Consider the following 12,063-nt stretch of genomic DNA (forward strand, 5'->3'; position numbering starts at 1 on the left):
ACCATTTTTAAACAAGCAAGAAAGTTAAAAATTCAAATGCTTTATTTCAAATAGAAACTAATTTACAACACAACATAGGAAGCAAATAATGTGATGGCAACATTGGCACTCAAACATGTTTTAAACCAAATATCCAACAAAAATATAGGACAGCTTCTAAGTACACGATCTGCATGTGGCAATATACACAGCTGAGTGAAAAATATAAAAAGAAATACTGTTCTGCTTAAGAACGTGATAGTGAGGACTTTGGTAGCAAAAAAGTCTTTGTTTTTAAAACTAGTCTTCAAAGCCACTTCCTTGAATTCAAAGACTAAAAATGACACAGATCTATCCCATTGCCCTGCTGGAGTTTCCTGTCTGTGGGTAGTTCACTGACTACTGATCCTGTTGGAATCACACAGTGATAATCGGCTAACACAAGGAAAAAAGGCAGAGTGGGAACAGTTGATTGTACACAGGAAGACCACCAAACCCATTTGTCATTTTCCCTGGCACTCCAAATCCTACTGCTCTTCCTGCTCAGTGCTGGTGTGAAGACTGATCTTTTGGACTTCCAGCTCTTCTGCACTGACCATGGAGGGATCGATGGCTGCGTACCGGGTACCATGGAACTGCAGCAAATGGATCTGTCGGACACGGAAAACAACACTGGAACAGGTGTAGAAGCAGAAGGTTTTGGCAAAAAGAGAAGCATTGCTTTTGAGTAATTTCTGTGAGGATGAAATCATGACTCTGGAGTAAAAGAGCTGAGAGAAAAGACCAAGGATACAGGCACCAGCCAAACCCCCAAAGCCCTTCACAAACATGGCTCTCCCCAGCCCTGCCCTTCTGTGTGAGTGACCTGGGAGCTGGAGGAAACAGAGCTCAGGCAGGTTCAGACATGAAAGCACAGAAGAGAAGTCTGCTACTGCCATACTCTCCAGCTACATGTGTGTGTTGGTTGGGGAACAGACACTCACTTGAATATATAGGTTGACTTCAGCACTCCTGCAGAGGTAGGGGAAGTTGCCTCCTGTTTTGAGGTGAGCTCTTCTGGCATTAGGATAAAGCTTGTACATTTCCTCTTTCGCTTCAGTCGAAAGTGCACTTTGGTCAAACACCTATGGAACAAGTCACAGAAGTTAGCTCTGAATCCAATCAGATTTTGCTAATTACATCAAGTTGGATAGATGCTGCTTCCAGAAACAATTCTCAGCTTCTCTGTGGAAGCAATAATGAAACCAAAACCAAGCAAACATGTTAGACATGGACAGCTGGAAAGCTAAGGCTGTGATATGTAAACATATTGCTGTGGTGTTGCACAGAATATCCAATTCATAATGAAACACACAAGAGTCAGTGTTGCCCAGTCAGGAGAATGCTTATCTAAGTATGGATTTAGCTGCTGCAGATATTTATTAAGTTGCTAACAGAATATCCAGGTCCCATGTGCCAAGGGCAGGAAAGAGTTAAAAAAACAAAGGTATGACATTGAGATGGACTTACATCCATAATAGTTACAGGGATGTCTCGAATTTTATGAGGTTCCACGTAGGAGTTCTGGCAGTTGAGGGTAAGTCTTGAAGCAAGTTCACTCTGGCCTAGACTCTCCAGCTTTCAGTAGAGAGAAATACTGATTAACAACATATTTCACTGCAGAAGTGAATGCATTGTTAACAGTACAACCAAAGAGAAGCTAGTTTTAAAGATAAACATAACTGTGCTTCAGGTTATAGTTCCAATTTAGTATTACTCTGCATGAGACAAATGCTTAAAGCATGTTTCATTAGTTACTCCTGCCTCCAGAACTTGGCCTACAGACACATCCAGCACCTTCTCCTCTTCCACCTCCATTTCTTAACTACCCCTCTTCTGGTCTACAGAAATAAATGGTACTGTAAGGTCACAGCACCAGTTAAACTGCTGGGGATCTGACAGCTGTCACCTGCTAAGGATCCATTCCTTGCTCCTCACTTCTGGGTAACTCGATGAAGAAAAGCAGCAGAAATACCTACAACCTCCCATGGAGTAAATCTAGAGAGATGGAGATCACAGCCACCTACCCTGTCCACCATGAAATCAATCCCATCGGCCATTTCAGGATCTAGAGGACCAGATGCAAAATTCCCAAGGACAATTTTTTTCAGCATAAAAGCAGGCATCAGCCAAAAGCTAAAACAGAAACAAGATGTAACAATCTTCAAGCACCCAGGACTCCCAACATGAAGATGCTTTGTTGTAAGCACTCCCTCTCCTTGCACTGACACTGCTTTAATTGCAAATTAAACTCTGACAAAGCTTCAAGAGCACAAAGATGGAAAACCTGCCAGATAGGTGCTTGAAATACTCTAGGAGGCTGTTAGTCTTGCATTGTAAGAGTGTATTTTAAACACGGTGAATAACACTTTTCTACCTCTAAATGGTTTTGCTAAAAAACAGGCAGAATCCTTCAATCCAACCACACATCCACAGAGGGTAACAGAACAACTCGTCTCTCAAATTCCACACTCCCAATTGTGAAAATTTCCACTCTCCTTGTGGCATGGCTTTAAAAGTCAAAATTATTCCAGCCCACACCTTCCTCATCCAGGCTGGAAACAGGTTAGGCACATGCCCAAACAGATCAGCATGACATGTAATTGCAAAAAACTTAATGCCATGAATCTGATTGCTTGTCTCACTCTTCCTTACCTGTTTGCTGTCCATGTCTGATTGAAGATAGAAGTGTCACTAAAGGAATTACACAGGATCAGAGATTGAACTCTGGGAGATTTGTGTGTGTATTCAGCAAATTTTTGAGCCAGAAAGCCTCCCAGAGAAGCTCCAAAAAGGTGAACCTAATCCAAGGGAAAGAAAGAAACTTGTTACACTTGTGAAACAAGTAACCTCTAAGCATGTTTCATTTTAAAAAAAAGCCCATTCAAGCTTTATCCTGTCTTCATAACCCATTTTTTAAAAGAATCAAACTCTTCTATTCAGCTTCTGGTTTTATGTGTGATAGCAATGTGATAAATGCTGAAAAAAGGAAGTGTTTCCAGCTCATGGTTCAAATTTCTGTTTGCTCATCAAGCTTAAGAAGAAATATTGGAACATTTTGCTTTGGCTTCAGTAGCTATCCCAATCCAAGATACTTCCCTGTGTTATTCCATACTACATGAGTTAGGAAGGGCAACTTCCTCATGATGTCATGAAAAACTAGTCAACCATTACAATTCAATAGGCCTAAAACAGCAGTTGAATTTAGTCCAAGTATGAAAATTTTCAAGAGTATTCACCTTCAAAACCAAACTTGTTTCAGAAGTAAAATTTCATCACAGGTTCTTTATTTATAGGCTATGGTTTTGTGTGATATTTTATACACTTGCTCTTATATGAGACTCTTTCAAACATCAGGTTTTTATTGCAACTATATATGTCCATTTCCCCACCTCAAAGCACTCACTTTATCCAGCTGAAGGTGGTCTAACAGTTTTCTGAATCCATCACAGAACTCCAGGTGATCCCAATAAACTGGATACTGCAACTACAATCATACCAAATCAGAAAAAAAGCTGGTCTCAGTACCTTTCAGCTCTGCTTGAAAGTCACAACAACTCTCACATTAAAGGTGTCACCACAGCAACCTATGTCTCTGGTCCCAGGAGGCTCCAGCTTCTCAGCCAGGTCCCTACAGCCAGAGGGTATGAGCACCTCCCCCTCGTTTGCACAAAAATACAACTGAAAGGCCGGCAGAGCAAGTTTGTTGGGGAAAGGGCAGCACTGCCCACGGGGAGCAGAGGCTGGAATGGTTTCTCAGTGATTCTGTAGCATATCCAGAAAACATTACCTGCTGCTAGAGAAACAGCAGTGCTCCAAAAGCCACCCTGGTTAGCAGGAATAGTGCTGTACAAGCCAACCAGTTCAGTTCAGGAGCTCAGAAGCCACACAAGAGCATGATGTTAGGATTTTAAAGACTGATTTTGCATTTTCAGCTAGACAGGCTAGGAACTAGGTTATCCCCCATCCCTCTTGGCTAACAAAGATCCAGCTGGAGACAAAGATGACTCATGTCCAGGGCACGAAAGGGACAAAACAGACTGAGAAAGTAATAATGTGTATGCACAAGGCTCTGGGTTAAGGCTGCCTTAAACATACACACATTTCAGGCACATTTCAGCCTGGATCTGCATGCTACATACTCTGGAGTACAACTTACAATCAGGTTTTGGGTGGATTTCCCTTAGACTCCTAAGAAGAACTTAGTACACTGAGAATTTAATCTTCATTATCCAACCTCTGAATAGAGCAACAGGAACAAGTGCACTAACTGTGACAGAGGGAGAATACTCACAGCAATAACTCTGTAGCCCCATCCAGTCAGTGCCAAAATTTGCTGGAAAAACACATCTGCAGTTCCACTGACAGGAGGAAGAAATATGAGTGGGCACCGAATGCTCCGAGGTCCTGCATCATAGAGTGACCAGACTTTGCTGTCATCATCATCCACTATTATCTGGAAAAAGGAGAAGAAACACATGAGACAAATGAGGTTCTTCAGTCAGCTTCCAGGATTGATTATACAAAATTTGTGTTATCTAGTAAATAGTATAACACTCAAGACACCTTTGAACAAGACCCTTCTTCACAGTAACTTTCTTCCCTAAGGCTGTTTACTACCTGGAATGACAATATTTGTGGGAATACTGCTGGGAACAGAACTGTGGCCATGCTGTGTGTCCTGCTGTAAGGTGGATAATGAGCACCACATGGAGTCAGTAGCAGCACAATACCTGGTGTCTTACAGGAGCTTCTGCAGACAACTGGAAAACACTGCAAGAGCTGAAAGTAGTGAAATATGTTGTTTTTACAATGATGGACTTCAGGAATTACACCCAGGAAAAAAAAAATCTCTCCTTCTGCAAAGAAGCTGTGTTAACTAAAGTTTGCAATGCTCTGGGTTTCAACTCAGAACAATGGTACATCCAGATCTGAGAATTCATACAGAAATAAATCACGGGAACAGCAAGGCTGTGCCCCAAAGGAACAGGTTTATGTGATATTCCATGTATAGAAGGTATGCTTGGGAAAGGAGCCACTGTGCCACAGCCCAGGAGAGGCCCAGGAGGTCAGCTGAAGGCACAGAGCAACAGCTGGAGGCTGGAAGAGCCAGCACTGCCCCTGGGGGCAGCTTTTAACAACCATCGATGCTTGCATTCACTGGACCTGTAACACAGGTCTGGATACACACCTACTGAACCAGGCAGCTGACACCTGGAATTGCTGATCTGAAGCAGGCACAGCTGGCTGCCAGAGACTGAGGTGCACACAACTCCCAGAGCAGCACTGCAAAACTGACCTGGAAAGGAAAATGCTTCCATCATCTGGCAGCACCTTGGGAGCATCTGGAGGGCCCAGGGCACGTGTCTGGCTGAGGCTGATGATTCACACCCAAGCTGCTACCCTTAATGAGCAGCATCCATCCTCCCACAGCATCCATCTTGGGGTAGAAGTTAGCAGCCCTAGCACAATTAGTATCTTTAAAGGTTTAGGAACTAGAGAAAGGTCTTTTCTAGCAGTGCTGGAGCCTAACTTGTTTATACAGGGCCTGTTCTACCAGCAAACTGCTGTGTATATTTAGGATGCTCTTTCAACACTCTACAACCCAGAAAAAGTGTGCAGCTCATGCCAGATGAACCAGCACAAACCTCTGGGGAAAGCCTGTGTCACACAGGAATTCAGCTCACTTCTAGCAAGAGTTTATAGCTTTTTGAACAGCAATATACAAGCACAACTCACTCTTCCATCACTGCAGTTAAGCTTCTCAGGGAATCTGAGAACAGCATCTCACAAATCAGATTTGCTTGACTAACAAATCTGCTTGCAATAAAGCCAGTATTTCAGGCTCTGGAAGCATGTGAGACATCACATGATGCTGTTGTTTTGTAAAGTCTCTACCAAAAAAATAAAAAAAATTTGCATACCAGAGCTTCCAGACCACTGAAACAATTTCAAAATAAACCTTGTACAAAAGGGCCCCCCCAAACAACCCTTTGTACACAACTCCAGAGCTCCAGGCCTTCACATTCCATCAGCAATTTTGGATCTATTCAGGGTAGCTGTCAGTGACTATCACAAAGTCTACCTTTAGGAATATTTCCAAAGGCAAACCATACTTGAAATCCCAAACCCAAAGTTAATTCACATCAAGGGAACTAAGGCTAAGAGATGTTTCTTTCCTCAAACCCAGACAATGAATCAATGGGTTTTAGACAATTGTTCTGTTTGATTTCTGGCCACACCCCAGGTACTTCAGCTCCCACACAAGGCCAAGTGCTGGGCTGGCAGACATGGTGTGACAAGTGCTGCTTTGGGAGGTCACCAGCCACCTTCCTGCTCTGACAGATCAATCAAGATTGCCTACAGTTCACACAGAGGGTAAAAATCCACACTGCTTTGAAATAAGGGGCAGACCTTTCCCCCTGGAGTTTAGCAGAACCAGAGTGTCCTCTGCTGAAGGCTTTCAGGAAGGACCTGCCCCAGACCACAAGTGATGAATGCAAATGGAGGGTCATGGGCAAACCTACAGACACTTTAAAATGTTATTTTCTGTGCTGTACTTCCTGTATCTGACACGAGCAGGAAGGGTGATGGGGCTGTGCACTTCCTGCCTCCCTCAGGAGGAACATCTCAGCCTGCCTTCACACAAATGGCTCTGGCTCCGCTTCCTTAGGTCGATCTGACAGCAGGAACACGTTCACCAGCAGTAATGATGGTTGGCCATCCCTTCTTCTGTACATGCTCTGCCTATACTTTTGGGGGTGTAATGCAAGAAAATGTGTTCCTAAAGACGTTGCTTCAGGGATTAATTACATCTTCAAAATGTGCTCTTTTTTTTTTTTTCTTTTTCCCCCTCCAGAAACCAGGACTAGTTTGTTTATTTCTGCCTCCTTCATACACACCACTCATCACCCAGCTTTGGAGCAAACCAAACCACTCAAGAGGATAAGGTATTCCCCAGTCTACAGGTCACTAGCAGATTCAGTTTAGTGGACTGTCCCCATGTCCCCATTTCTGAAATCCCAAGCAGCCAGCAGCAGCTGAAGGCAGCAGCAGCTCCTGGCAGTGAGCTGCAGCATCCCACAGTCCCAGGGATGTGTTGGGACAGTCCCAACACATTTCATTGTAACCACAACCTCCAGCTCCTCATTTACCAGACTGTATCCCAGAAAGCAGCCCCTCAGAGCACCCACACATCTCCTAGCTTTGCTGACCTAGTGAGGCATTGCCTGGAGGCAACACCATGGCACAAACACAAGCTGGACAGCCAGAGCCTACACACAGCACCTACAGTCAACAGCAATGGATCTTCTCATCTCAGAACACACAAAATGGCAAAGATTTATAAGAAAACCCGAGTGGAAAACCCTACAGCCCTTCTGTAAAGGTAATTTCTTAGAGCGAGCTACACACCACTCAGTGGAAACAATGCTGGGCACATTTCAGCATTGTTCATTAGGTCTGGGACACAAATTCTTTTTGAGTGGCCCAACTGCAACCAACTTGCTGTTGAAAAAGGCAATGCTGCTCTTGCTGCTGTTGCCAGCACCACCCCCATGTCCCTGCAGCCTGCACAGCCATCCAGAGCAGGGAAATAAACCAGCTGGAAGTCAGCTTAACAAAAAAACAATCCTATAAACCACCCCTAGGCTAGACAGGTAATTGACTCTGCTTGACTTGTACGGTCACACAAGTGACAATGCTTGCAGGAGCCACAGGCTGGGGGGTAATGGCACCACTGTCCTTCAGCATGACAGGATTCAGGGCTGTGGCTGCAGGCCCATCTGTAACCATGGCCCTGGGAGCCTCATCTGCGCAGGAGCCATGTTCCAGCACCACACTCCATGCCCACTGCCAGGCAGCACATAGACAGCAGAAGCTGGAGCACTGCACAACTCAAAACGCTCTCCTGTGGTTCAGTGAAAGGAAGTGGAGAAATTCAAGCAAGAGGGGAAAGTGGTTGGACAGTGTGATTAAGCAGAAGACATCTGAAGGGCACAGAGTGGAATAAACCATTTGTTTTGCTCCACAGTGGTTAAGGCATCTTCCCACTTTCAAGAGCTCCACGTACCTTTTTAAGAGGAACTGTGCTTCTGAACCAGTTATAGTCAGGAGAGACTTTAATCTCTCCCATGATGTTTAGAAAAAAACTCAGTTCAGGTCAGCCTGGAAAACAAAAAGGAGACAAGTTAGAAATCAATACAACAGCTTAACTGCAGGCAGCACTCAAAAGCTGTGCTGTGAACATAAAGCATCTGCAGGGTGAGTTTGCTCTTATCAGTTGGCTGTGCTGCCTCTGACTCACACCCAGTTTACTTATTCTCAGTTTTCGTCACAATTTAATGATGCAGACCTTGTTCTTCCATCTCAAGTGTAACTGGCCCAAAGGAGTCTCAAAGCACATCAGGAACATCAGCTGATCTGAGGCTTAACTGACAGAAGAGCCTTGAAGTTTTCACTCCATCCACCCAGAAGCTGACTCTTCCCAGGAGTTACCAACAAAGACATCTTTGAAGCACAACAGTTAATACGGATCAGAGTTGGGTCCACAAAGGAATGTCACTAATTCACTCTGAAGCCAGAATGTCCTTGCAAACATAATGGAAGTTTCTTATAATACTCCATTAATTAATAATAAACACTTAGGTCACGTCTAGATTTAACTCTTTTTTTAAGCAGCAATAGACTATTAGCTTCCATTTACACGAGAGGGTATAAAACAGCTTTGAAGCTTGCAGACTCAGTAGCTTTACCCTGAAAGCCAGCTGCCTCAGGAGATTATTTTCCTGCATTCAGACACAGCAGTGAGCATAATGAAACAAAGCAACTGTTGCTCTTGTTACTTAACAGTTGCCAAGTATAAATCAATAGGTTTTGTTTCTTAATTCTTCACAAAATAAGACCCCAGTATGTTCTGTGAGTCACTCCATTCCTCCCTGCAGGAAAGCTGCTGGAATGATGCAGGTTTAACTCACTGGGTTACAGCTGGATTAACAAGTTATTTACCATTTCCTCATCTTTCACTCTTAATTTGGTATTTTTCAAGTACAGACAACTCCAATTCTAAAAGGGAAAAGTACTTTCTAAATTGCAAGACAATGCACATCTTCCAGAGAGCAGGTGAAACACCTTTCATGTCCTACAAGGGTATCAGAGGTGCTGCGTGGTCGTTGTTTCAATTCTGCATGGCTTTGTTTTGGTGTTTGCACCAACTGTTCTGCTCTTTGTCATAGTCTGGCAGGCAGTAAAATTACAGTGGAGGTAGAAAAAAAAAATCTATTCCACCAGCCTGGGAGGCAGAGCAGGCACAAAGATGTGTTACTGGACAAAGAGGGGCACAGCTGGTGATTAGAGAAAGCAAACAGCAATTTAGTCTTCCAATTCCCTCCCATAATCATGCATTAACTGGTTCTCAAGAAGCTATTCAGCAAACCACAGTGTGACAAAATGACAGCAGAAACAGCAAATGCCTTCAAACACCACGTCCTGTGTGAGCACAACGTGACAGCAGGGCTGAGAAGCACAGGTCCTGGCCGGGCCTCACCACGCCAGGCACCGCAGGGACAGAGGTGACTTCCTGCCGGTAATCCTGGCTGCCAGAAGGGGTCGGTCATCTCTTCCCACTGGGATCACCTCCCTTCCTCTGCCACCTCAGTCTACAACATCACTTGGGAGCACGGAGCCGTCTATCACTAGACCAGGAAGGGAAGAGGCAGGGATGGAGATGAACCTTGTCCTGTCAGCAAACCTCAACTCGCAGCACAGCAGGTCAAAAGTCCATCTGAAACCTGGATTTTGAGCTTCCCAGTTCACCTGTTACCATTTGTGGAAGCAAACCATGTGTCACCAGAACCTGATCTGATTTCTGTCAGCTCCTTTCATGTAAAGGTGCATCCACGACCCCTCCTCCTAAGGGCTGCCCCTCTTTTAAAAAAAGACTAAACTTTTTTGTTTGGATTATAGATATTTTTTTTTTTTTACTGAAGCCAATGTCCTATTTTCTCCTTGGCACAGAAGTGCAACATTGCACACACAAAGATCTGTGTTGACAACAATCACCTGCTCTTCCAGTCACAGAAAAGCTGAACCATGAACTCTACACAGGGACCCACTCACCAAAGGTAACTCGGATCACAAACCTGACACCATTCATGACCCAACCTCTGAAGACCAGAGTTTCATTTTCAGTAAAACCAAACAATCTGAAGAACACTGAACTCTTAAAGTTAACTCCCCAAAAGGAAGAATCACCTATGGATGTGCTCAGAACACTTCAGTTCATGGAGAGGGGCCACAGGGATCAAACAGGGCTGGGGTGACCCAATCTGGGCCATGGTGGGGTCACAGGGACCAGCCCCAAGCCTTGGATGGGCAAAGTGGCTGGTCTGGCCTCTCCACAGCAACCAGTTCAGGCCATATCATAGCATCATGGATTGGTTTGGGTTGGAAAAGACCTTAAAGATCATCTAGGTGCAACCCCTGCATGGGCAGGAACACCTCCCACCAGCCCAGGCTGCTCCAAGCCCCATCCAACCTGCCCTTCAACACTGCCAGGGATGGGGCAGCCACAGCTTCCCTGGGCAGCCTGGGCCAGGGTCTCCCCACCCTCACAGCACAGAATTTCCTCCTCATGTCTAACCTAAATGCAGAAGGGTTGGAACTAGATGATCTTTAAGGTCCCTTCCAACCCATTCCATGATTCTACAATACTCTCCTTGCGAGTTATCCCTGCTACACTGGTGACACTTTCCGATGGTTAGCCATTTAGGAAGACTTTGATCCTGCCACTGGAGAGGAAGCCCTGCCAGCATGGATTAGAGGAGTGGAGACTCAGTCCCCTCCTTGTGCCAGGTCTGTGTGAGCTGGGGCTGTGGAGAAGCTGCTCTCCCCCTGCCCACTCCCACGGCCCAGGAGACTTGGATCAGCAACACCAGCACCCAGAGCTGACAGGGCTGCAGGCAAACACCAGATGTGGGGGAGATGCCAGGACTCAGGGGGCTTTATAAGCACCAAAGGCAGGCAGTGGGGAACAGTTACACGCAACTGGGACACGGCAGCATGTGCCTTCCCCTGTTCACAAATCCTGTTCTCAGAGACCCCAGATCCTGCTCTGTCCCCTCTCCACAACCACATCTGGCTTCCCCCAGTTTCTCAGGGAGAAGGGGGCAAAACCCCACCCAGCACCCCCAGCCCAGGCTGAGGTGACCCCTTCCCCTGAGAGTCCCCAGGAAGATGGACCCCCCGGGCGGGGCAGGGCTTTGGGCTTCCGGTGGGGCCTACCCAGTCCGAGGCCCCTCAGGAGACGGGATCACCCCTCCCCGGAGCCTACAAGACCCCTCCACGTCCCGACGCCTCCTCACAGCCCCCCGGCCCCTCAGGCCCCGCCTCACCCAAGAGCAACGGAGCTTGAGACCCCTCAGGGCCCACCCCACCCCTCCGTGCTCTCCCACCCCCTGGGCTCCTCAGGGTTCCCCAACCCCCCCTCCCCCAGTCTCCTCAGGGACCCCCCCGGTCTCCTCAGGGACCCCCCGGTCTCCTCAGGGACCCCCCCGTCTCCTCAGCGCCCACGCGGCCCCTCAGGCCTGGCTCCCCCGTTCCCCCGTCTCCTCAGGGCCCTCCCTGCCCCGGAGAGGGCCAGGCCTGTGCCCGCGGCTCCCCCGTCCCCCCACCGGACCTCACCGGGACGGCGGGGCCGCTCCTGCTCCCCGGGCTCCCAGCGGGGGCGCGCGCCGCCCGCCACTTCCGGGCGGTGTGCCCGCGCCGGGCACGTGACGGCGGGGCGGGGCGGTGATTGGCCAGCGGGGAAGGGCCGGGGCTGCCACGGCCCGCCCGGAGCCCCCCGCCTTGGCACCGGAGCGTAACCGCGGGGTGCGTGAGAGGCCCGAGGGGCGCCGGGCACAGCGCCGGGGAGGGCAGCGGGGCCGGCTGGAGCCCAGGGCCGGGTTTTGATACGGGAAGCTTTACCCAGCTCCCTTCAGCCGGGCGTTGTGCGGTTCTTTTCGCGCGAAGTCTGAGTCTTTTAGCCGGCTGGGTCTATTCAAGGCT

At 47.2% G+C, this 12,063-nt stretch overlaps 1 protein-coding gene across 4 annotated transcripts; it reads right to left on the minus strand.

Annotated features, from left to right (window-relative positions):
- Nucleotides 1-24: 24 nt before the first annotated feature.
- Nucleotides 25-11,776, minus strand: SPG21 (SPG21 abhydrolase domain containing, maspardin). 4 transcript variants are annotated; one of them, XM_051628594.1, is made up of 10 exons: nucleotides 11,698-11,752; nucleotides 9,563-9,710; nucleotides 8,090-8,184; nucleotides 4,313-4,474; nucleotides 3,425-3,505; nucleotides 2,674-2,819; nucleotides 2,046-2,154; nucleotides 1,489-1,596; nucleotides 963-1,103; nucleotides 25-629 (listed from the first exon to the last, which is right to left on the minus strand). In XM_051628594.1, exons 3-10 carry the CDS (start codon nucleotides 8,150-8,152, stop codon nucleotides 507-509), a joined length of 933 nt encoding a protein of 310 aa, XP_051484554.1. In that variant the 5' UTR covers nucleotides 8,153-8,184; nucleotides 9,563-9,710; nucleotides 11,698-11,752; the 3' UTR covers nucleotides 25-506. The 4 variants fall into 4 exon arrangements, with proteins under 4 accessions (XP_051484554.1, XP_051484555.1, XP_051484558.1 ...); XM_051628595.1 differs by lacking the exon at nucleotides 9,563-9,710 and having other exon boundaries at nucleotides 11,698-11,776; XM_051628598.1 differs by lacking the exon at nucleotides 9,563-9,710 and having other exon boundaries at nucleotides 11,693-11,738.
- Between the last annotated feature and the right edge of the window lie 287 nt (nucleotides 11,777-12,063).

The sequence above is a fragment of the Apus apus genome, chromosome 10, assembly GCF_020740795.1.
Source record: "Apus apus isolate bApuApu2 chromosome 10, bApuApu2.pri.cur, whole genome shotgun sequence".
Classification (NCBI taxonomy): domain Eukaryota; kingdom Metazoa; phylum Chordata; class Aves; order Apodiformes; family Apodidae; genus Apus; species Apus apus.